This window comes from Thrips palmi, unplaced genomic scaffold (genome assembly GCF_012932325.1).
Source record: "Thrips palmi isolate BJ-2018 unplaced genomic scaffold, TpBJ-2018v1 HiC_scaffold_10, whole genome shotgun sequence".
Classification (NCBI taxonomy): Eukaryota; Metazoa; Arthropoda; class Insecta; order Thysanoptera; family Thripidae; genus Thrips; species Thrips palmi.
Window position 1 is genome coordinate 1,080,316 of NW_023144621.1, and position 26,012 is coordinate 1,106,327.

Below are 26,012 nucleotides of genomic sequence, written 5' to 3' on the forward strand. Positions count from 1 at the left end.
ACTGCTTCCTCTCGTTTCGTTCGTGTGGTACATGTTTTTATTTTTGAAGTAAATCTTTTTAAGTAATCTATCATAATTATTGTTTATTCGTTGGTAAATGTTGTACAAGAAAATGTTTACAGCAGTTCACGACACGATACTTTTTAGTATTTTAATTCGGAGACATGTTTCACAAATTAAATGTACGAACGTGTAACTAATTTCCACGCTTCGGTGGAAGGGAACATCAGCGAGTTGAGACAGAGTAAGAATATTTTAAAGACTGCATTAAACTAAGACGTAACACAAGGACCAAAGATCAATAAATACGGACTACAGAAGGAAAGCCTGTTGGTTCCTCTAGAAAATTTCGTATGCTATCTTGGATTTCTGATTTGTTTCGACTGAGAAACAACCCTAAAATACAAGCATTAAGGGTCACAGAAATAAACCGGAAAGTCAAAAAAGGGCACAAAATTGCCGGGGTTAAGCGAATTACGACAAGAATAATAACGGCAAGAATTGGAACATCGAAGAGGTTCAAGATGGATTCATTCGACAAATTGTAGTCGTCAAGCTGCAATACCGCGCAAATGCAAATCGTCGATTAAAAACACTTAATTTGCTCAGAAAAACTGAAAACTCATGACGAATATCTACTTAATATTATAAGGACTAGAAAGAAACACAAACTTCTATGGGAATGGAATCCGAAAGCACTCGTACTGCTTCTCCCCACAATGTCCGGAGGCGCTTTCTTTGGTGTTCTTCCCGTTACACTTCTTGCTGACCATGCACATGCACATGTGGGAACGACAGTGCTTCTCAAGGTTTTCACGTAAAGCGAACTTTTTCTTGCAAACCACGCACTCGAAAGGCTTCTCTACGGTGTGGGTCCGTAGGTGCGTTCTAATACGTCCACTTTTCCTGAAACTCCTCTTGTAAACTGTGCACTCTTAAGGCTTCACCCCGGTGTGAGTGCGAAGGTGCGTTCTCAAACTCGAACTTGCAGTAAACTTGTTTTTGCAAACGGTGCACTCGTAAGGCTTCTCCCCAGTGTGGGTCCGCTGGTGCATTCCTAGAGCGCTACTGGCAGAGAAACTCTTCTTGCACACTGTGCACTCGAACGGCTTCTCCTCAGTGTGAGTGCGAAGGTGCGTCCTCAGACTTTCACCTCGCGTGAACCTCTTCTCGCAAATCACACACTCGAAAGGCTTCACCCCGGTGTGGGTCTGTAGGTGCAATGTTAGTTGTCCACTTTGAGCAAACTTTTTCTCGCAGAACGTGCACTCGAAAGGCTTCTCCCCGGTGTGGGTCCGAAGGTGCAACTTCAGACTCCCATTTCGAGTAAACTTCTTCTGGCAAACTGCGCACTCAAACGGTTTAACCTTGATGTGGGTTCGGAGGTGCGTTGTTAGGTGTGCCTTTTGAACAAACATCTCTTCGCAGAACATGCACTCGAAAGGCTTCTCCCCGGTGTGGATCCGAAGGTGCGTTGCTAGCTGACCCTTTCGAGGAAACTTCTTCTGGCAGAACGTGCACTCGAAAGGCTTCTCCCCGGTGTGGACCCGTAAGTGCTGCCGGAGGATACTCTTGAATCGGAACTCCTTCTCGCAGACTGCACAGTGGAGTGCCTGCTGCCCTCCACGCTTGCCACGTGGAACACGCGGCGCCGCTGACGATGCCGCCACCTCGCCGCACAGTGAGCTCTCGAGGGGCATGATGCGCCTGGCAGGGACAGCCTGCTGGAACAGAGGGAGAGACCTGTCAGTGTCCCTTCAGGCTTGCATTATGTAACATCAGCGAGAGAACATCGATCATACCTTTGGTGCAGGCGAAGACATCAGAATGCAGAAAGGAATGATGCGCACCGACTCGTGCTCTGAATTCTGCACAATGAAATAGGTAAGGATTCAGAATGGACACTGGTAAAATTCGTTTAGTCTCTACAAATTCCCAATACGGTGCACATTTGACCCACTATGTGATAATGAGAACACTGTAAATTAAATGAAGACCCAACGCCAGCCGCAATACAGCTGGACCCTTTACCCCTAAAATTTGTCGGGTGCGGTGCATTACAATTTTGAGTCTGCTTTAAACCGTTTAAAGCGCGCATACTAGCCAGGGGAAGGCCTTCGGCCTCGATGCTGAGCTGGATTCTGCTGGAGATGCATTTTCTGCTGGAAATGCATTTTCATCAGTAGTAAATTTGGATGTGTTTATTTTGAAAATGATCCTCTTTTCTTTTCGGGGGGTGATAGCCAGGAAGTATGCTTTTGCGCAAAGGATTGTGATTCGGCAATGGTTGGTTTCTCCTTGAATCGACGGAAGGCTATTTAATAATCTAAAACTAAATGTTCCAACCAATCCTAACCTAACCTAACGGGTTCGTGACAGATCTTACTCTACTCGTGACAGATCTTACCCTACTCTCGACAGATCTTATTCTCAAAGTAAATGGTCCAACCAATCCTAACCTAACCTAACGGGCTCGTGACAGATCTTTCTCTACTCGTGACAGATCTTTCCCTACTCTGGACCGATCTTATTCTCCAACTAAATGTTTCAACCAATCCTAACCTAACCTAACGGGTTCGTGACAGATCTTACTCTACTCGTGACAGATCTTACCCTACTCTCGACAGATTTTATTCTCAAACTAAATGGTGCAACCAATCCTAACCTAACCTAACGGGCTCGTGACAGATCTTTCTCTACTCGTGACAGATCTTTCCCTACTCTCGACCGATCTTATTCTCAAACTAAATGTTCCAACCAATCCTAACCTAACGGGCACGTGACAGATCTTACTCTACTCGTGACAGATCTTACCATACTCTCGACCGATTTTATTCTCAAACTATATGGTCCAACCAATCCTAACCTAACTTAACGGGCTCGTGACAGATCTTTCTCTACTCGTGACAGATCTTTCCCTACTCTCGACCGATCTTATTCTCAAACTAATACCCTACTCGCGACAGATCTTATTCTCAAACTAAATGGCAGCTTGGCGTACGACTATGGAGCTTGGACTATTGAGCTTGGACTATAGAATATGGACTATGGAGCTTGGACTATGGAGCTTGGACTATAGAGCTTGGACTATAGAGCTTGGACTATGGAGCTTGGACTATGTATACGCATATGAATATAGTAAAAATAAACAGAAGAAGATACCTTTAGTAAACTAAAGGTATCGGGGGGGGGGGGGGTCGGACAAATGAGCTATTCAAAATCCCAAAAAGGGTGCTTCGCTTCGCTCAGCAACAAAGATTTTTAATCTTTCCGACGGCGCAACCCTCAAATGCGAACATCGCATGCTGGGTTGAGATCACGCCGATTAGCACGCACTGTGTGAGAGAGGCGCCTGCCGAAGTCAGTCAGCGCCGCGGGCCAAGCTAGGTGTAAACGCAAGGCTTCGATTGCCGAGACGAAACTGGTGCAGCATCCCGATCGCGAGGCCTACTAGACAAGCCACGGTCCGCTCTCCGCACAGTAAAAAAAGATTCGCTGTTTTGGTGGTCGTTCTATATCCAATCTCACCGAAAGGGGTACCATTACAAACCCGGCGACGGTCCGTCACCAAAACGGTGACCTGCGTCACCAGGTGGTGTTCCGCCAGAGAGGTTAGGATGACCACAACTGTTTTTGAGCTGTCTGTGCATATTTGTGCGTGCCCGCCGGCAACGTTACGCTTTGATGAGTCACGCGAATGATTACTGACAGCCCCTGACTTGCTTTGTGTCCTATTTCACATTAATACGACGATTAAAAGTCGCTGGCGGGAGGGTTAGGGGTAGGTTGGGGAAGAAAAGTACAAAACGCGTACTTTGCACTGTACAGAAGTTCCAAATGAGGATTCAACTATTCTGCTCTCGTGAGCTTGTAATCCAATGCCTTCCTAATGAAATGGATCACTGTGCATTGATTAAAGTTCCCCACATTACGTACAACATGCTGAAATGTATGTGATTTCGGAACTCCTCGAAAAGGGGAAGAAAGTACACCCCCGGGGAAAAGAAAAGTACAACGAAAGAATTGCGATTTCGAAGCGGGAGACCACCAATCCTGGCTCAATACACGTTTACCCCTAAAGTGGAGAGCTTTCACTTGCCATTAGTTCAAGTTTCGTCAAAATCGGTAAATTGGTTCTGATTCTACATACAGTCATCACACTGCTAATCCAAGTGTGGACCAAGTCCACGCTAAATAGCGTGGACCACGGTGGTCCAGGCTAGGAAACGTGGACCACGAATGGTCCACGCTAGGAAACGTGGACCACGAATGGCCCACGCTACGAAGCGAGGACCAAGCCGTGGTCCACGCTAGAAAACGTGGACCGAGCTGTGGTCCACGCTTCACAGCGTTGAACTTCTCATAGGCCAATCACACTTCCAAGTGTGGACCATCCGTGGTCCTCGCTTCCTAGCGTGGACCATTCATGGTCCACGTTTCCTAGCGTGGACCACCGTGGTCCACGCTATTTAGCGTGGACTTGGTCCACACTTGGATTAGCAGTGCACAGAAGGTCCAAGAAGCCGTTTCTCAGAGATAATGGGTAAAATTTTTTGTACTTTTTTTCCCCCTTTTTCACGTAAATGCCCAATAACTTGTTTATTTCGAGTCTAATTCTATAACTTGTGTTGACATTTTTTGCTTGTCTCGCCCAATCAAATTTATTTCCGCGATCAATAGGGTATTTCGGAGCAGCCCTGGCCCGGAAGAAGAAGAACAAAAACGGAAGTTAGAAATGGCAGTTTCTATGAGAAATATACGCTGCTGCAGATGAGGACCCGCAGCGTATATTTCTCATAGAAACTGCCATTTCTAACTTCCGTTTTTGTTCTTCTTCTTCCGGGCCAAGGCTGCTCCGAAATACCCTATTCAATTTTCATCCCGCTTTTAGTTTCTTAGAGGGAGTTCTTTTCTTCCCCAATGCCTGTACTTTTCTTCCCCAGCCGACTGTACTTTTCTTCCCCATTTCATTTTTACACTTATAAAACATTGTGTTGAAGTCTGAGAGCATCGAACGGCACTGTTTTTCGAAGATGATGGTCTAAGCTATAAGGTGGTACCTTACATTGGACTGTCGGCTGATTCTGCACGAAGCTGTACTTCAAAGTACAAACATTTAAAAAAAAGATTTTAATAGTTATTTTTCATGTGTTTTTCAAACGTGCAGTTTGTTTCTAAATATTTTATGTAGAACTGGGCCAAATTTATTTTTTGTCAGGGGGATGACCAATCTTTCTAAAACCACCAAGGTGATGGTTCAGTGTAGTTTCAGTTCGGAGATATAACGGGTGTACTTTTCTTACCCGAGCTTCGAGTGCACTTTTCTTACCCAACCTACCCCTACTGCAGTGCCGTTCTGGTGAGGTGGCTGCTCCGGAATGGACCGAGCGCCACCGAAACTAGACCGAGCGTCGCTGAAACAAACAGAGGGCCGCCAGAACAGTTTGAGGGTGTCGCTGTTCTTGTAATATTCTCGTTTTGGCGCCCAGACGTCACCGAATCGGCGAATCTTTTTTGGCGAGCGATAGCGAGCCCATGCCGTGTTTGGGGGTACCAAAAAGTGACTGGTCGTGCGTCTGTCTGTCTGTCTGTAACTCACTCACGTTTCTCAGCAACTACCGCACAAATAGTTTCAAAATTTCGCACCGGAAGGCTCCTAAATCTCCCCCAGGGGGAGTTTATCTTATATTCACGATTACTATTGTTTGAAATATTCAAAACATCTTTTTGAATTAGGTTCTTAGCGTGGTTAGGTTGGCAGTGGTTGGCGGCTCGTAGCAATTTTTCATACTTGCGGCCGCGACTCTCAAATACGGGACCTGGCAAAACATTGGCAAATAAAACAAACTAAAGAGCAGAAGGGCTTAGAAGTGAGTACGGTCATAGTTTTTCGATATTTTAGAATGATTGAAACCCCTCCGGAGTGTCAACTCAGTGAAACACGGAAAATGAAAGTGACAATTATTACGCGTTTTGTCCGTCCGTCCACCCCCTCCCCTCCCCCGCCACAGGGGAAATGTTTTAGTCAGTGGAGTGTGTTTGATAATTGCAAGAATGATTTGGTCTTTTTAACCTTTGTGAGTGTATTTCCATTTATATTCTCAGACACTATATTTTTTAGTTGTTTGCTTTGCTCAATAACACTTAAAAAATATATTAATACATTCTATGAGTACAAACCAGATGCTAATCTTGCCAAAATAAATAGTCTTTGCTGACTCTTGGCACTGATTCTGGGAAAAGGCTTCATTGCAATGCTGTGAGTTTACTATAGTACTAACCTTAAAGAAAACCATATGATGAGTGAGTGTAGCGCATTCAAGGTTTGACATTGACATCAGATTCAATGAGACGATTCACTGACTTGGTCATATGATTTCATGAGACGATTCTTTTAACTTAATCATACATTGTCTGCGACAACTGGTAATTTGTGTTGGTCATGGTTTGAGTTGGCTTTTTTTTTTAATTTACTCAGAATGTTAGGTAAATACTTTTGCTAAACTGTTTCAAATATTAAATAACACACCATGACTATCATTATGAATAAGATAAACTTGCGTTTAGCAATAAGTGGCCTCGACATTGGATTCTATGAAACGATTCATTGGATCTGACAGAAGGTCTTCTCCGTAAAGCAGTTGAAATCAGCCTGCCTGTAAATATGTCTCTTTTTAATTAATGCAGATAAATCAATATAGTTTAATCCACTAGTTTAAACTAAAAGGGAGAAAGGCTTTTTAGGTATTACTAATAACATTGCGTATTCATAACTTCAGTAACAAGGAGATATCGAATGGTAATTGAAGTATTTGTAAATCGTATAAAGCAATTCAATGCTGGCTGTTAAATGTTACTCGACTGAGTAACAGGGTCAGGGTTCATGGTGCGACACCATGAACAGGAAACGCTCTTAAAAAACCTAACAACTGAAGACCCATACTTTCAACTAGAATTACATACATGATTTAGGACCAAAATTTCCTCGGTGTTTCCTTGCTTCCTGCAGTATTTGGTGTGCTGATCACAAAAATGACTTCCAATTTCATCCCAGACCTTTACATTTTCAAATATTTACCAATTTTGGACCAAAATTTTTACATCGAGTTTCACATAGTTTCCTGCAGTTTTTGGTGTGCTGATCACGAAAATGACTTCCAATTTCATCTCAGACCTTTACTTTTCCAAATATTAACCGATTTCGGACCAAAATTTTTACATCGAGTTTTACATAGTTTCCTGCAGTTTTTGGTGTGCTGATCACGAAAATGACTTCCAATTTCATCTCACACCTTAGCTTTTCCAAATATTGACCAATTTCGGACCAAAATTTTTACATCGAGTTTTACATAGTTTCCTGCAGTTTTTGGTGTTCTGATCACGAAAATGACTTCCAATTTCATCCCAGACCTTTACTTTCCCCAAAATTTACCAGACCAAACTTTTAAAATTGAGTTTCACTTTGACCCTGTATTGGCCTTACTTTGCATATATTCTTCACCATCTTCTACAAGAATACAGACGCATCGCTCGCCTACTACGCGCCCAAACAAAACGGCGCGTACCCCTAGTTTACTGTGCGCCACCTTGTTTCGTTACGCACTTCTTGTTGCGTTACGCAGCTTTGGTACGGACCCATTGCAGCGCACCATGACGCTAGCTCAGACCACCCCGATTTAACGTTACACTAGGGTACTTTCGTAGATCCTGAACCGGAAGCAAGCAGACGCCATGTTGGCCGGAAACTAACCTCTCATCGGAACTAAAACTATAGCCGAGCTGTATAAAAGTTGCTCATCGCACACATATGCACTGCAATTAAGTATCAAACGACTGTTTATGTTCAAGTGTGGCCGATACGTTTGACTATCGTCTCTTCCATGAAGAGTTTGGATCTACTTCCGCCAACATGGCGTCTGTGTGCTTCCGGTTCAGGATCTACGAAAGTACCCTATTACGTAGCTTCTCTACAAATCGAAGACCGTACATTGTATACTCTAACTGGAGCATGCCTGCAAGCACGCTCCAGCTAGCGCATGCCTGCCACGCATGCACTTACTCGTGCATACATGCCATGTACACGCTTCCTGATGCAGGCAACTCCCTATCCCTTATGCACTAGATGCATGCTTCAGTTAGCGTGTACATGGCTTGTGTGCACTAGTAAGTGCATGCTTGGCAGGCATGCGCTAGCTAGAGCGTGCCTGCAGGCATGCTTCAGTTACAGGATACAATGTACGCTCTTCGATTTGTTGAGTGCTGATGAAAACAAAATGTAAACCCCCTTACATCCAATGTGTTACGCTACCCTGTCACCTCGTGTGCCGTCGCATCAGGCCACTGGGTCCCCCTTCTCCAAATGCGTACCGCATTTGATGGACGTCCCCATACAAACGCGACTGGCAAGACGCACTCAAATCAATGGCGACCTGTGTTGTTTCACCTTAGCAAAGTTTACGCTAATCGGAAATGCTTCACGCTATTCAGGGCAACCCTAGAAAATCCTACAGTGGGAACCTCATATGACGGTAGTGACGCTAACAGTGACGAGGGGTGAATCACTAGTGTACTCAGGTGTACAAATTTTCCCGTACTCAGTGTACTCACAAGTTTTAAAAGGGCGAAATTCACTAGTTTTTCGACCGATTTGGCGTTGAGTGATGCTTAAAACGCTTAATAAAGCATTGAGATGTTTACAAATGTGAAATTTATGGCTAAAGCAAGGTGTACTCACCCGTACTCATGTATGTGTACACCAGAACGCACAGTGATTCACCCCTCGAACAGTGATTGAAAACAAAAGTAGTATGGGTTTTTAAAGTGGACAGGTTACCTGGTTGAACTGCCTGCAGACAAACACACTGAATGTTCGTGTACAATTTAGTACGTTCAACTTGCAAACAACTAAGCAGTGAGTAAGTTTAAGCAAATTTGGTCACAACTTTGAGCAAAACGTTACACATGTTTTACGTTTAAATTTACGCAACACCAAGTACAAAAGTGTCCACAAACATTTAGCGCGCAGGCTTCCTCGGCGCCTCGTTGGCAGTGCAGCCTTTACCGCCGCGCGGTGCACCGTCACTCTGCAGCCAACAGGTGCCTCGCGTGCCGACTGCAACTTACCTTCGGGTAATCCGCCTCGGGCAAGCCGACGAGGGACCGCTGGGAACACTGCGGCTGCGTTTCACGGCCCCAAGTGCGCCACCAACTCTGCAACGGAAGAGGAGAGGAATTGAAGGAGGGCAACGGATTCAGCGAATGCACCGTGTGGACAGCGGGAAGAGAGGACGCGCGGAAGATGCGGTTACGCAATAGGGTACTTTCGTAGATCCCGAACCGGAAGCAAGCAGACGCCATGTTGGCCGGAAACTAACCTCTCTTCGGAACTAAAACTATAGCCGAGCTGTATAAAAGTTGCTCATCGCACACATATGCACTGCAATTAAGTATCAAACGACTGTTTATGTTCAAGTGTGGCCGATACGTTTGACTATCGTCTCTTCCATGAAGAGTTTGGATCTACTTCCGCCAACATGGCGTATGTGTGCTTCCGGTTCAGGATCTACGAAAGTACCCTATTTCAGGATCTACGCACTGAAAACCTTCCAACCTCTTTTCGGCTTTACAAAGAATACATGAGCTTCCAAAGAAAATACTCTGTAATTTACGAACTATTTCTTCATATAAGAAATTGTATAATTTGTACCTGCACGAAGTAATTCCAAAGGTTCTATGCGTGCTCTATTGTTCGCGTCGCTTCCGCTTCAGGACTTGCGAAATGCTCCACTCACAGTGTACGAAGCCAAGGCTGCTCCAGTACGAGAACGCAGTGTGGCGTGACTCTACGGAGCCTTGTTTCCTGTGATTTACTTAATCTTAAAGAAGTTGGACGTTGAGTTCAGGAAGTCCTGCGTACTGTGTGCATTGCACCAAGAACTAGGGGGAGACACCTTCTGGTTACTCAAAGTTATGTCTCCTCTCCAAACATACCGGCAGTTTAAAACAACTAAGCAGTTTAATTGTGATGCTTCTCTTTACGCTAGTCTTCTATAAGCACAGATATGAGTCGACCCCCTTGGCCGTTTAGAGGAATCATGAAGACTTCGGTTCGGTTACCTCCTTCTTGCGATGGAATTCTTTATCACTCATAGGTGTATTTGGGTGAGGAAGTTTCTAAACCCAAATTTGGTTGATAACTTTGCAGCCATGCACGTACCTCATACACCCTTTCTGACCAAACTTACGGTGATAAAGTATACCTCGCCCTAAATTGGAAATTGATCAAGACTGTTTCATTATCAGTGAAACAAGAGTAAAGTAAGATTTCAACAGCGGTTTTCAACCTTGGGGTCGCGAAAAATTGTGGGGTTGCGGCCAGGTTGCTGGGGTTGCGGTGGTCTGCCGGCTGGCCGTCAGGTCAAACACTGACGGGAATATAGATTCGCGGGAACTGCATTCTATAAACCATACGAACTATTTTAGGCCCTATACGAAGCAAACATTTTGTTTCGCAAACGAATAATTTTGGGCACACATTTGCTTTGAAAGAAAATACGTCTTTATTTACGAACTATTTCTTCGTATGACAAAGGAATTTAGTTTGTGCAATGAAATGAATGCTCAAAATACTTCGTTAGGTTTTCTGCGTGTGGACGTTCGTTTTAAATTCTCTCATAGGGCATGGGTTTTACAGTATTTGTAGATTTTTTTGAGGGGGAGGGGTGTTTCTGGTGATTGAGGTCGTGTGGGGTCGCGCAAATTTTCCTGTGGATCGTGTAAATTTTGTGCTTCAAATTTGGGGTCTCGAGCCGAGAAAGGTTGAGAACCCCGGGACAAGTTTCTTCCCTGCGGACTTTCTTTCAGATTGCCTAAAACTTGTGTTGTGATGGTGTCAACATTCTTGCTCTGCAAACTCAAGTGCGTGCCAGGCATGCTCTTCTTGGTGCATGCCTGCAGGCATACGGGTCATTCTACAGAAATGTTACAATTTCGCAGTTACAACCGTGAAAAATTAAAAGTTGTCCGATTTCATTCATATTGGGCTTGTTTTTCTTGTTTCGGCATGCAGAATTCGAAACGATATCAAGCGTCACACTTTTCGAGAAAAAAAAAATTTTCCACAGAAATCATAGGGGAAATGTCTACGGAGTTTACATAAATTGACGCCTACGGAGTTTACATTTTGAAGCAAATACCTGGATTGCAGCTGTATGAGTTGGAACAGTAGAACGCGCATACACAGCTGTCTAAAGGACCACCAAAGAATTGTTTTTATCCACAATTCGAAAGTTTGACGCACAGGGGATCCGTGGCAAATCGGGTACGGAGTTTACACACAAAAATAATACGCGACCCCCTTTTTGAAATTTGGGTACCAATCAGATGCTAGCCATTGGACTCACATCCTTCAAACTTGGTGCCTAGATGTGTTTTTTCATCCGGAATCCATTGCAGTCTTCAGATTGAGGCTGCGACTTACCGTTTGTCTTCTGGAGTGCCAAACTCGTAACAGTGCACATGTGGATTTCTGGGAAGTAAAAACTTCGGGACAAAAGTTAATTCTGTGCAGGCACAAAGCTTCAAACTTTTTACTAAAGTCAGTGGGATTAAGTTAAAGTATGAAAGTGCCTTAGCAAATAGAGCCGTCGGGAATGATTGTCCTGCGTCTCGTTTAGACATACGAGAGGCGCAAACTTAGTGAACTACGCATCGGGACAGCCACGGAGTTTACATTTTGCACCTTCCGGAGGCCACAGCCATCTGAAAACCTCAGAAACTTTCAAACCCAATAGTGGATCATTTTGAAGCACAAAAATCACCATCTTACCGCGCAAACCGCGTCTTTCTAGGACGAACCGTTTCGTCACAAAGGGGCAGGGACATCAAATTGTAACATTTCTGTAGAATGACCCATACACTTCTTGGTGCAAGCCTGGCAGGCACACACTTCTTTGCTGCATGCCTCAGGCACTAGCATGCATCAGCGACGGCAAGTGTGTGCCAAGAAGTGCATGCCTGTCACACACTTGAGTTTGCAGAGTGGACCCCGTATAGAAAAAAGACGGCTTTCTCTCGTTCCATTTCTGTACTATATGTTTATATTTTTGTACTAAAGATTTCTAAGAAAATGAATATTATCAGTTATTTAACTGTTCATGTTAAACAAGAAAAAGTCATCTGCATCTGGGGCTCTCAGCACCTCGCTAAGGAAACAAACATATGGGGACTTTGCTCCTATATCGGTCAAATAAATGAGTCCTTTGTAATGAGATATGTTCGGCGCTAGTTTTAACACATTTGGTTTGTTCATCAGTTTTTTATCTGAAGAATGAACGGAAAGCTTGTTGAAATTGAAAGCAAGTCAATTTATTTCGTATCCTTTGATCTGAACTAGGCTACATAGATGTGTATTATTTTGAGTCCTCTTTTTTTAGAAAAAGACTTATTTGCTTAACATAAAAAGTTTCAAAAGAGTTAAGAGTTCAAAAGAGTTACAAAAACCGGATAATGATTGGCAGTATTCAACCGATCCCCTCATTTTGCAATCAAGCCTGTTGATTCACCAACTCTAATTTTTTTAGTAAAAAGAAAACATTTCTTAAACTTGGGATTCCTTGGAGGCATACAAACTCAAAAAGCGTCCTAAGATGGGATTTGTACTTAAGACAATAACAAACAAGCGCAGTCAGTCAAAAAAAAAATTTCCAAGGTAAAAAATGGGGGAAATGACTGACCCTTCACATATCGTCGTTTTAAGTCGAATAAAGCAAAAGCCAGTACACTGCAACCACACGTGAGCTAATTGAGATAGATTTTCCTTGGTTTGTCCGGGTGTGCTGTTTGTGGTTTCTGCTCGTGCTGCACTTTATCTTGCTGACTGAGCACTCGAAAGGTTTCTATTTAGTGTGGGTTCTAAGGTGCCTTCTGAGACTTCCGGATTCACTGAAACTCTTCTTACACACGGTGCACTCGTAAGGCTTCTCCCCGGTATGGGTCCGAAGATGCGATCTTAAGGACCCACTTGTAGTAAACTTCTTCTTGCAAACGGTGCACTCGAAAGGCTTCTCCTCATTGTGAGTGCGAAGGTGCTTTCTCAAATCCGAACTTGTAGTGCACTTCTTCTTGCAAACAGCGCACTCAAATGGCTTCTCACCTGTGTGCGTTCGAAAGTGCGTTCCAAGGTTGTGCCTCAGATTGAATTTTCTCTTGCAAACTGCGCACTCGAAAGGCTTCTCCCCGGTGTGGGTCCGAAGGTGCATTCTTAGAACCCACAAGTGGGAGAATCTCTTCTTGCAAACTGTGCACTCGAACGGCTTTTCCTCAGTGTGAGTGCGAAGGTGCCTTCTCAGATTTCCACCTTCCGTGAACCTCTTCTCGCAAATTACACACTCGAAAGGCTTCTCCCCGGTGTGGATCCGAAGGTGCGTTGGTAGCTGACCCTTTCGAGCAAACTTCTTCCCGCAGAACGTGCACTCGAAAGGCTTCTCCCCGGTGTGGACTCGGAAGTGCACCTGGAGGGCACTCTTGAATCGGAACTCCTTCTCGCAGACTGCACAGTGGAGTGCCTGCTGCCCTCCACGCTTGCCACGTGGAACACGGGGCGCCGCTGACGATGCCGCCACCTCGCCGCACAGTGAGCTCTTGAGGGGCATGGTGCGTCTGGCAGGGAGGGCCTGCTGGAACACACAGATCAATTAGTCCAACTTCAGGCTTGCCTACTGTAACCGAGGCTAGAGGACATTGAGCATACCTTAGGTGCAGGCGAAGACCTCAAAATACAGAGAGGAACGGTGCACACCGACTCGTGTCCTGTTCTGCAACAAAATGAAATAGATATGGTAGGTAAAGGAGTGGACGTTGCTGAAATACTTAAAGGCTGCACGAGTTCCGCAAACGGTGGCCAATTGGTCCAGTAAACAATAACGAGAACACTGAAATGGGGTACATTAACGAATCCCTGGACCGGAAGTCAAGGAATTCCTTTAACATAAGTGAGAAGCAAAACCGCTTCAGCACATGGGCAGACGCCTAGGGGTAGGTTGGATAAGAAAAGTACACTCGAGGCTCGGGTAAGAAAAGAACACCTGCTATATCTCCGAACTGAAACTGCTCTGAACCATCACCTTAGTGGTTTTAGAAAGATTGGTCATCCCGCTGACAAAAAATAAATTTAGCCCCGTTCTACATATATAATTTAGAATCGAACTGCACGGTTGAAAAAACACACTAAAAATGACCATGAAAATCTTTTTTTAAACTGTTTGTACAGCTTCCTGCAGAATCACCCGACAGTACAATGTATCTATGGTACCACCTTGTAGCTTAGACAATCATCTTTGAAAAACAGTGCCGTTCGATGCTCTTAAGGGGGGACCCTGGTGAAAAAATCGCCAAAATTCCAGAAAATAGTATTTTTAAAGTTCATAGATAAAAATGTGCATAGAAGGTTTCAGATTCAACAGGTTGAACACCTTTAAGCTAAGTGGGTAGTTTCTTTATCATTTGGAAGGAAATAGCATTGAGATCAGTTGTCGTTGGTTTTTACGCTCAACTTCACAGCTTTGCTCAGTCGACAAAAAATTTTGTCGTAGAAAGACTTCCTGCGTTCCTGGTTGACACCTACATGAGTCGTCTTGCATGGACTCTATTCATTGATGACTTGTCGACAAATTTTAGTGACGGAATCTTGATATCGGCCCTACTTTTTTTAAAACACACCTAAAAGTTTGAAAAAAGGGAAAAGAATCACGTTTTTTTTAATGTTGAAATTTGAAAACTCATATCTCAGGACAGAAGTTAAAATTTGAAAATTCCGTCACTAAAATCTCTTCTATACATCTTTAGGATAACCCAAAAAAATTTTCAAGACTTTCCGTCCCAATGAAAGACGCAAGAAGATTTTTCCCCAACGCTCTAAAAAGCACTAAAAAGCCACTTTTCTCAGAGACCGTTCAACATTTTGGATTGAATTTTGTTTTGGGAACTCACCATAATGAACCTAATAATTAAGCAAAGTTTCAACTTCCTGGGATTATTTTGAAGCCCACTTGAAAGTTTCACCAGGGTCCCCCCTTTAAGCTTCAACACAAATATTTGTAAGTGTAAAAATGAAACGGGGAAGAAAAGTACAGTCAGCTGGGGAAGAAAAGTGCAGCAAATTAAGTCATATCGGCGTCCTGAGTCGTTTTCCCGCCCACATTTAGGGACGTTCCCCGGCCCCCGCCGGGCTCAAATTTGACACATGCTTGTGATTGTGGCATAGTTTACGGAGCACTGCGCGGAAAGAGTCTAGCTTGCTTCGATAACGCACAATTATTCTCCAAAAACGTGTCCTTACGCCCCGCTTGCCGAGCACTGCGGCATAAGTCTGTCATTTCGGCGTCCGAAGCCGTTTTCCCGTCCTCATTTAGGGACGTTCCCCGGCCCCCTCCTGGTTCAAAATTTGACATTTGGTTTTGATTGTGGCATAGTTTGCGGAGCACTGCGTGAAAAGAGCCTAGCGCGCTTCATTTTTGCAACATATATCGTCGAAAACCCCCGTGCGCGCTAATCTGGTACCACCGCGGCTCGTCGGCCGAGCTGCTATGTCCCCAAAAAAGTCGATTATCTCAAACTCCAGGTCAAATTTGACAAATCGACAACCTGGAGCGTGTTTGGGACACTCTACTTTATTGTTCCCGCCGAAGACGCAACTTGTTCTACGCACCGTTAAGGATTTGGACGGTTTTGAACACCACCTTGTTAAATTTCCCGAAATTTGGACTTTGAGGCCCAGCAGAATCCGCCTTAGTCACAATTTTGACAAGTGCTCGACGGCAACGTGATCTTTGAACCATTCTTAACCAACCCTGAAAATTTGGTTCTGAAATTCCAACTGGAAGTCACACTTTTGGGCAAAAACTCGCGGCCGCGACGCGGAAACTACCGCCGTGCGCTGCGGGTTGCCTACCCGAAATTCCCGTAAGGCGCCATGTTAAATTTAACCCTTCGTAACTTTTTTCCTGAGGGATGAAAAAGATGCGTCTGCGGGTCAAAACGTTTCTTTTGGCCTTAACTATCGATGTGCAAAGCGGCATTGCATGCGGAGAAAGTGCAGGGTCCGGCCTTTTTGTTGGACTAACACCGGCCACTAATTGGGGAAGAAAAGGACACCCTGTAAAAAACTTAAAGCGGCATAAATATTGAATTGATAGCGGAAACAGATTTGATTAGGCGAGACAAGCAAAAAATGTCAACTCATGTTATAGGATTAGACTCGAAATACACAAGTTATTGGGCATTTACGTGAAAAGGGAAAGAAAAGCACAAAAATGCTGTACCCACTTATACCTGAGAAAGGGCTTCTTGGACCTTCCATAATGAGTCCATGTAGAATCAGAACCAATTGACCGATTTTGACGAAATTTGAACTAATGGCAAGTGAAAACTCTCCACTTTAGGGGTAAACCTGTATTGAGCCAATATTGGGGCTCTTCTGGGTTCGAAATCGCCATTCTTTTCGTTGTACTTTTCTTTCCCGGTGGTGTACTTTTCTTGCCCTTTTCGAGAAGTACCGAAATTACATATATTTGGGCATGTTGTAATGTGGGGATCTACAATCATTGAACAGTGATCCATTTCATCAGGAAGGGACTAGATTATAAGTTCAAGAGAGCAGAATAGTTGAACCCTCATTTGGAACTGCTGTACAGTGCAAAGTACGCGTTTTGTACTTTTCTTCCCCAACCTACCCCTACTCACAGTCGAGGGGGGCCGTTCGCGCAGCAGCGGTTAGTTCTTACTTTTGCTTCTTGATTTACGGTCCAGGGATTCTTTAATTACCCTAAATTAAAAGACTTTACGCCAGGATAGGGCGCAACACAGATTGACCCTTCACTCTTAAAATTTGTCGGATGCGGGCCAAAAACATTATAGGAGTTCTGCCTTCCTCCGTCTCAAGTGTGTATACGGACAATTTAAGATCTGTCTACCGGTGCAATCAACAAATGCAAACACCGCATGCTCTTTTGATTTGAGACCACGTCGATGAGCGCGTCGATATCCACCTATGCCTAACAGCCCAGCGCCCCCGGTCAAGCCAAGAGCAAACAAGAGGCGTCGATTCTCGGAACTGGTGCAGGATCGCGACGGCGAAGCCTGCTACGGCAAGCCATGCTTTGCCGTCTTTTTCAGTTACGCGGTTGGACAATGTCCATGGACATCCCTTCTTTATTCCCCATAATGGCGGAGCATTACGCTGGCCTGGACCGCCCCGACGTAGCGTTACTCAAAATTACTCCTGACAACACTGTTAGCCGTCTCACATTCTGAGAGTTACGCGTAACGTTACGCCGTCCCCTTATACGTCGTCACCGCAGCGTGACGCACTGGGTCCCCCTTCCCTTCAGTGCGTACCGTAATGGACGTCCGCAAACAAACGCCATTGGCAGGACAAACCCAAATCGATAGCCACTTGTTCGGTTTTACCTTTGCAAGTTTGCGTTGATCGGAACGCTTCACGTTTCCCGCTTATTTTCATCGTGACGTTTACAGTGACCAGAAAATAAGGTGACTGGCTTATCAAGCGAACAAATGGAACTGCCTGCATATACACACTCAAACACACTGAATGTTTGTGTACAATTTTGAACGGGTAACTTGCACGATTGTGTGCATATACGTACAATTGGCATACCAGTCAGCGAACAAAAAAGCGTAAATTTCAACGAATTTGGGCACAACTGCGAGCTAAACGATGCAAAGTTTCAAAATTACGCAACACCAAGTACAAAATTGTACACTAACATTTAGCGCGCAGGCTTCCTCGGCGCCTCGTTGGCAGTGCAGCCTTTACCGCCGCGCGGTGCACCGTCACTCTGCAGCCAACAAGTGCCTCGCGTGCCGACTGCAACTTACCTTCGGGTAATCCGCCTCGGGCAAGCCGACGAGGGACCGCTGGGAACACTGCGGCTGCGTTTCACGGCCCCAAGTGCGCCACCAACTCTGCAACGGAAGTGGAGAACAGTTTCAGCGAATGCTGTGAAAAAGGGCAGCGGATTCTGCGAATGCACCGTGCGTACATCGGAAAGAGAAGACGCGTGGAAGATGCGGTTACGCAATTTCAGGATCTACGCTCTGAAAACCTTCCAACCTCTTATCGGCTTTACAATGAATACATGAGCTACCAAATAAAATACTCTGTAATTTACGAACTATTTCTTCGTATAAGAAACTGTAAAGTTTGTACCTGCTCGAAGTAATTCATACGGTTCTACTTGTGCTCTATTGTTCGCGTCGTTTTCGCTCCAGGACTTGCGAAATGCTCCACTCACAGTGTACGAATCTAAGGCTGCTCCAGTACGAGTACGCAGTGGTGTGACTTTACGGAGCCTTGTTGCCTGTGACTTACTTAATCTTAAAGAAGTTGGACGTTGAGAACAGTAAGTCCTGCATACCGTGTGCATTGCACTTAAAACTAGGAGGGAGACACATTCTGGATACTCGAGGTTTCCTCACCCAAAATTGGTTGATAACTTCACTACAAACCTGTCTACTAAGTACACACTTACAAATGCGTGCTTGCAAGTACACACTTACAAACGCAAGCTTACCCAAGTACACACTTACAAATGCATGCTTGCAAGTACACACTTACAAACGCATGCTTGTCGCCGTATAACTCCATGCGTCAAGCATGCGTTTGTAAGTGTGTACTTGCAAGCATGCATTTCTAAGTGTGTACTTGGCCAAGCATGCGTTTGTAAGTGATTACTTGCAGGCACGCATTTGTAAGTGTGTACTTAGTAGACTGTTAGGTTTGTAGTGTTTGCAGCCATACACGTACCTCATACACCCTTTCTGACCAAACTTACGGTGATAAAGTATACCTCGCCCTAAATTGGAAATTGATCAAGACTGTTTCATTATCAGTGTAACAAGAGTAAAGTAAGATTTCAACAGCGGTTTTCAACCTTGGGGTCGCGAAAAATTGTGGGGTTGCGGCCAGGTTGCTGGGGTTGCGGTGGTCTGCCGGCTGCACTGAGAATCCAAACGCTATGAGTATAGCGTCAATTGGTGCAATACAAAAGCATTGCACATGAAGTGCAATGCCTCCCAATTCCCATGCATTAGCATAGGGCCTTTTCGGGAAGCATTGCACCAAAGGTGCAATATGGCTGTGGCATTGCACGTATGGTGCGATATCACAGCGCATTGCACCATACGTGCTATACTCATAGCGTTTGGAATCTCAGTGTGGCCGCCAGGTCAAACACTGACGGGAATATAGATTCGCGGGAACTGCATTCTAAAAACCATACGAACTATTTTAAGCCCTATACGAAGCAAACATTTTGTTTCGCAAACGAATAATTTTGGGCACACATTTGCTTAGAAAGAAAATACTTCTTTATTTACGAACTATTTCTTCGTATGACAAAGCAATTTAGTTTGTACTATAAAATGAATGCTCAAAATACTAAGTCAGGTTTTATGCGCGTGGACGTTCGTTTTAAATTCTTCCATAGGGCATTGGTTTTTTTGTTTGTTTTTTTTTGGGGGAAGGGGTGTTTCTGTTGATTGGGGTCGCGAAAATTTTCCTGTGGATCGTGTAAATTTTATGCTTCAAATTTGGGGTCTCGAGCCGAGAAAGGTTGAGAACCCCTGGGACAAGTTTCTTCCCTGCGGGCTTTCGTTCAGATTGCCTTAAACTTGTATTGTGATGGTGTCAACATTCTTGCTCTACAAACTCAAGTGCGTGCCAGGCATGCTCTTCTTGCTACATGCTTGCAGGCATACACTTCTTTGCTGCATGCCTCAGGCACTAGCATGCATTAGCGACAGCAAGTGTGTGCCTGGGGCATGCACCTAGAAGTGTGTGCCTGGGGCATGCACCAAGAAGTGCATGCCTGGCACACACTTGAGTTTGCAGAGTGGACTCCGTATAGAAAAAAGACAGCTTTCTCTCGTTCCATTTCTGTACTAAATGTTTATATTTTTTTACTTAAGATTTCTAAAAAAATAAATATTACAAGTTATTTAACTGTTCATGTTAAACAAGAAAAAGTCATCTGCATCTGGGGCTCTCAGCACCTCGCTAAGGAAACAAACATATGGGGACTTTGCTCCTACAGGGTGAGTTTTCTCAATGTGCCAATAATTTGCAGGCAGTTTGGGCATCCCTAGGGGACCATTTTTCACCAATGAACTAGTGGGCGCAAACGTCTAGATACGGAGATAATTGGTGTTTTGAATTTGGATTTTGCGCCTACAAGGTAGCCACCCGGTGCCACTGAGGGTGGCAAGACCTGTCGAGGGGGTGTCGCGGGACTAGCAGTACTCGCGGGAGTGCCACTTACCTCGCGGAAGTATCCGTGGAATCCTGCCACCCTCGCAAAGACAGCCGTGAGATCCACTGTAACGGGGGCCACCATGACAGCCTCTTGAGACCCGCGGCAACCCCTCCCAAAAGACATTTGCAAGGTCCGCCGCACCCCTTCGAGACTCGAAGCAACCCTCCTAGACCCGCGACACCCCCACGTGAGGTCCTGCGCCCATCAGTGGCAGCGGGTGCCTACCTCGCAGGCGCGAAGGCCAATTACAAAACACCAATTATCTCCGTACCTAGACGTTTGCGCCCACTAGTTCATTGGTAGAAAATGATCCCCTTGGGGTGCCCAAACTACCTACAAATTATTGACACATTGAGAAAACTCACCCTGTATATCGGTCAAATAAATGAGTCCTTTGAAATGAGATATGTTCAGCGCTAGTTTTAACACATTTGGTTTGTTCATCAGTTTTTTATCTGAAGAATGAACGAAAAGCTTGTTGAAATTGAAAGCAAGTCAATTTATTTCGTATCCTTTGATCTGAACTAGGCTACACAGATGTGTGTTGTTTCGAGTCTTCTGACAATATTCCTCTTATTCTAGAAAAAGACTTATCAGCTTAACATAAAAAGTTTCAAAAGAGTTAAGAGTTCAAAAGAGTTATAAAAACCAAATAATGATTGGCAGTAATCAACCGAGCCCCTCATTTTGCAATCAAGCCTGTTGATTCACCAACTGTAGTTTTTTTGTGAAAAGAAAACATTTCTTAAACTTGGGAGCCCTTGGAGTGATACGAACACTGCAAACCTAACTGTCTACTAAGTACACACTTACAAATGCATGCTTGCAAGTACACACTTACAAACGCATGCTTGGCCAAGTACACACTTACAAATGCATGCTTGCAAGTACACACTTACAAACGCATGCTTGACGCATGGAGTTATACGGCGTCAAGCATGCGTTTGTAAGTGTGTACTTGCAAGCATGCATTTGTAAGTGTGTACTTGGCCAAGCATGCGTTTGTAAGTGTGTACTTGGCCAAGCATGCGTTTGTAAGTGTGTACTTGCAAGCATGCATTTGTAAGTGTGTACTTAGTAGACAGTTAGGTTTGTAGTGAATTCAAAAAGCGTCTTAAGATGGGATTTGTACTTGAGACACTAACGAACATGCGCAGTCGGTCAATGAAAAAGAAAAAAACAAAACAATTTTCCAAGGTAAACAAGAAGGAAAGACATCAAAGAATTGATATCACATGGGAGGGACTCGTTCTTTACAAAGCTAGATTGATGTGTCAGTCGCTGATCGTTACATGAATTGTCCTCAGACGATTTGTAATTTTGCATTTCAACGAACGCTTCCGGTTGGTTCTCCTCTCAGGCAGGGAACATCGATGCATCGCGATATCTCGAGATATCGATTCTCGTGCATAATCGAATTTACACTAGAGTCCGTGAGTCCGTGCCAAAAACCTGTTTTTTCCATGACCAAAACCCTCAGAAGGACACATTTCTTAAAAAAAGAAGTCAAATGAAACTTATTATTTCGTCTCTCATCTCCAACATAAGACATGCAACACCTGCCAAGAAATTTTCATTAGGAAGAAACCGCTAGCAGTTCTGAGACATATATCACGATTAGCGTGAAACGATGTTTCTTTATGACCAAATTTCTCAAAATTATCCATTGTCACTTGGAAAATACCCTCCTAGTTTTTTGTTGGCCAAAGATCTCTGGTCGTTGTCGTTGTTGTTTGCGTTCCAGTAGCGTTCTATATCAAAAGATGCAAACACTTGAAAAGAGGTTAGTTTCACATAATGCACTAAAAACGTCTCTCTTTCATGTTCATTTTCTCAGTATTTCTCATTGCAAGCAAAAAAAAAGTTCATTTACGATCTAGCGACTGACACTCCATCTTTCATTTGATACCACTCTCATTTTCCCACATGCTGTTAGATCTGAGATGAAAGATGTCCCCCCAAAACTCATTTTTGAACACAATACTCGTTCTCTTCACATAGAGTTTTGTATGTTAGTGAGTGGTGTGTAAAGAACGAGTAAAAATGGGGAAAATGACTGACCCTTTACATATTGTCTTTGTAAGTCGAATAAAGCAAAAACCAGTACACTGCAACCACACGTGAGCTAATTCCTTTAGATTTTCCTCGGTTTGTCCGGATGTGCTGTTTGTGGTTTCTGCTCGTGCTGCACTTTTTCTTGCTGACTGAGCACTCAAAAGGCTTCTACCTAGTGTGGGCTCTGAGATGCTTTCTGAGGTTTCCGGATTCACTGAAACTCTTCTTACACACGGTGCACTCGTAAGGCTTCTTCCCGGTGTGGGTCCGAAGGTGCATTCTTAAATGCTCACTTCTAGTAAACTTCTTCTTGCATACTGTGCACTCGAAAGGCTTCTCCCCAGTGTGGGTGCGAAGGTGCCTTCTCAAATCCCAACTTGCAGTGAACTCGTTCTTGCAAAGAGCGCACTCAAATGGCTTCTCCCCGGTGTGCGTTCGAAAGTGCGTTCCAAGGTGGTGCCTCTGAGTGAACTTCCTCTTGCAAACTGCGCACTCGAAAGGCTTCTCCCCGGTGTGGGTGCGAAGGTGCTCTCTTAGAGCGCCACTGTGAGAGAATCTCTTCTTGCAAACTGTGCACTCGAACGGCTTTTCCTCAGTGTGAGTGCAAAGGTGCCTTCTCAGAGTTCCACCTTCCGTGAACCTCTTCTCGCAAATTACACACTCGAAAGGCTTCTCCCCGGTGTGGATCCGAAGGTGCGTTGGTAGCTGACCCTTTCGAGCAAACTTCTTCCCGCAGAACGTGCACTCGAAAGGCTTCTCCCCGGTGTGGACTCGGAAGTGCACCTGGAGGGCACTCTTGAATCGGAACTCCTTCTCGCAGACTGCACAGTGGAGTGCCTGCTGCCCTCCACGCTTGCCACGTGGAACACGCCACGCGGCGCCGCTGACGATGCCGCCACCTCGCCGCACAGTGAGCTCTCGAGGGGCATGATGCGCCTGGCAGGGAGGGCCTGCCGGAACAGAGAGACAGACCGGTTAGTGTCACTTCAGACTTGCCTCATGTAACATAGGCCAGAGGACATTGAGCATACCTTTGGTGCAGGCGAAGACCTCAAAACGCAGGAAGGAATAATGCGCACCGCCTCGTGTTCAGTCTTCTGCAAAACGAAATAGATAAGGGTGAAGAGTCTTAAGACTTTACGCCAGGATATGGCGCAACTCAGCTTGATCTTTTACACTTGATGTTTATCGGATGCCGGACAAAACAATTTGAGAAGTTCTGCCCTTCGTCTAACACTCCCAATTTCCTTCTAAAAATGCCGTGGAGTCTTACTACTACACACTCAACATCTTATGATCGTTTTAATGCGTATTGCGATGGTTTTTCATCGTAAGGTACGCATAAATTTGCACATACGTAATATGCTCCATTTTTCATCGTATTGCGCATGAATTTCATCGTATTACGCATGAATTTGATTGTAGTACGTATGTTCTCATTTCTACGTATGTTACGATGGCCCTTTCATCATAAGAATCTGAGGGTGTAAGCAGATGCTCGGTACTTTATGACTCAAATCTGTCAAAATACAGAGTTCGCCATAGAACCCTTCACCATAGGTCACTACCCTCACTGCGCAGTCATGTGAGCTTTTTGTTCGTACGAAGACAAAGCGTAGTAGGATCTCGGGAGTGCAAGCGCGCATACAAACAATTTAAGATCCTGCCGACGGTGCTGTGCGAGCACCCTATGGTGCTATGGATTGAGGTCACGTCGACAAACGCGCACTGTGTCTGGGAGAGGAGCCTGCCGAAGGCAGTCAGCGCCGCGGGCCAAGCGAGGTGCAAACGCAAGGCTTGAAACGAAACTGGTGCAGCACCCCGATCGCGAAGCCTGGGACGACGAGCAACGGTCCGCTCTACACCACCTTCTTTCGTTACGCACTTCTTGTTGCGTTACGCAGCTTTGGTACGGACCCATTGCAGCACACCATGACGCTAGCTCAGACCACCCCGATTTAACGTTACAATCAGTTACTAAGGAAAGAAAACATAATGAAAACCCTCTGACAACCAATGTGTTACGCTACCCCGTCACCTCGTGTGTGTGACGCAGCGTCAGGCCACTGGGTCCCCCTTCCCCACTTGCGTACCGTGTTAATGGACGTCCACATACAAACGCGACTGGCAAGACGAACTCAAATCGATGGCACCTTGCTCGGGTTCACAGGTCTTAGCGAGTTTAGGTTGATCGGGAATGCTTCACGCTAGTCCAGGACAAGCCAAGAAATCCTACAGAGGAAATCTCGTTTGACAGGACATCGTGACGTTAACAGTGACCGAAAACAAGGGTGGTATGGGTTTCCAAGCGAACAGATTCCCTGGTAGAACTGCCAGCACACACACACACACTGAATGTTCGTGTACGATTTAGTACGTATACCTTGCACGATTGTGTGCACATTCGTGCAATTTGCAAACTACTGAGCGTACAAACGAGCGTTCAAAACAGCGGAAATTCAAGCCTAATTGGTCTCAACTGTAAGACAAACTTTACATATGCCATGCCATTTGGTGCGACACAAATTTTAAAATCTCGATTCTTGACGAAAAACCAGCTTTCCCATTTTAACCCCAACTGACCCTACGTTCAAATTAACGCAACACCAAGTACAGAAGTGTCCACAAACATTCAGCGCGCAGGCTTCCTCGGCGCCTCGTTGACAGTGCAGCCTGCGGCTTACCGCGCACGGCAAAAACTTTGTCGTGTTTTACAAGGACTGGTCACCTCAGCTAAGGGTCTTAAACCCGTCTGGCTAAGGTAGCTCCTTAGCCAAACGTTTGTTTACATGTCCGCCATGTTGAGCCTATAACCTAATTACCGATGCTTCACACTCAATAAACGAATTTAACCGAGTAAAGGTAGTTAAAGTTACAGAAAATACCAAGGTAAAATGTGCGATTTTTCCATTTCGAGTGCTCGTTTGCCTCTGGATGATCTAGTTCATTCACGTTCGTGAAATATGTGGTCGGCTGAGGGAGCGCCGTAGCGTAAACGTAATCCAAATTTCTTTCAGCAATCCTTCCTTGTTTTTGAAAAGCGAGTACAGAATCGGGTTCAGCGTTTAATTTTACGTAAGCAAACATGTTACGTTGTGTTTTATTTGTTAATTTTCTGCATTCCTACAATTGGCAAATTTGAGGTTAAAAATGGCGGACGTGAAAACGAACGCGCTGGGCTAGTTTGGCTAAGAAGCTACCTTAGCCAGCCAAGACCCTTAGCTGAGGTGACCGGTCCTTATAAAACACGACAAAGTTTTTACCGTGGCCGCGCGGTGCACCGTCACTCTGCTGCCAATGTTGCAACTTACCTTCGGGTAATCCGCCTCGGGCAAGCCGATGAGGGACCGCTGGGAACACTGCGGCTGCGTCTCACGGCCCCAAGTGCGCCACCAACTCTGCAACGGAAGTGGAGAGGAATTGAAGAAGGGCAACGGATTCTGCGAATGCACCGCGGATGTCGGGAAGAGACGACGCGGTAACGCAATATTAGGATGTACACGCTGAAAATCTTCCAACCTCTTTTCGGCTTTCCAAATAATACATGAAGCGTACAAAGAAAATACTCGGTAAATTACGAACTGTTTCTTCGTATAAGAAACTGTTAAGTTTGTACCTGCTCAAAGT

General features: G+C 44.9%; 1 protein-coding gene across 16 annotated transcripts; it reads right to left on the reverse strand.

The window, feature by feature from the left end:
• Positions 1–84: 84 nt before the first annotated feature.
• Positions 85–26,012, reverse strand: LOC117651323 (gastrula zinc finger protein XlCGF17.1-like). Of its 16 annotated transcripts, none has more exons than XM_034395285.1 (6): positions 25,905–26,012; positions 25,697–25,783; positions 17,896–17,982; positions 9,124–9,210; positions 1,803–1,868; positions 85–1,724 (listed from the first exon to the last, which is right to left on the reverse strand). In XM_034395285.1, exons 1-6 carry the CDS (start codon positions 25,929–25,931, stop codon positions 936–938), a joined length of 1,143 nt encoding a protein of 380 aa, XP_034251176.1. In that variant the 5' UTR covers positions 25,932–26,012; the 3' UTR covers positions 85–935. The 16 variants fall into 16 exon arrangements, with proteins under 16 accessions (XP_034251176.1, XP_034251146.1, XP_034251136.1 ...); XM_034395255.1 differs by lacking the exons at positions 25,697–25,783; positions 25,905–26,012 and adding exons at positions 5,339–5,414; positions 18,389–18,519 and having other exon boundaries at positions 85–1,721; XM_034395245.1 differs by lacking the exons at positions 25,697–25,783; positions 25,905–26,012 and adding exons at positions 5,339–5,414; positions 18,389–18,519.

What these genes read in the sequence shown, in the direction of transcription:
- LOC117651323 (XM_034395226.1), bottom strand. Translation starts at nt 18,471, where the DNA reads ATGTGTCTCCCTCCTAGTTTTAAGTGCAATGCACACGGTATGCAGGAC. An exon ending in CCGAGGCGGATTACCCGAAG is followed by an intron (nt 9,211 to 17,895) that starts GTAAGTTGCAGT and finishes CTTCCGTTGCAG; the next exon opens with AGTTGGTGGCGCACTTGGGG. An exon ending in TGTCTTCGCCTGCACCAAAG is followed by an intron (nt 1,725 to 1,802) that starts GTATGATCGATG and finishes CCTCTGTTCCAG; the next exon opens with CAGGCTGTCCCTGCCAGGCG.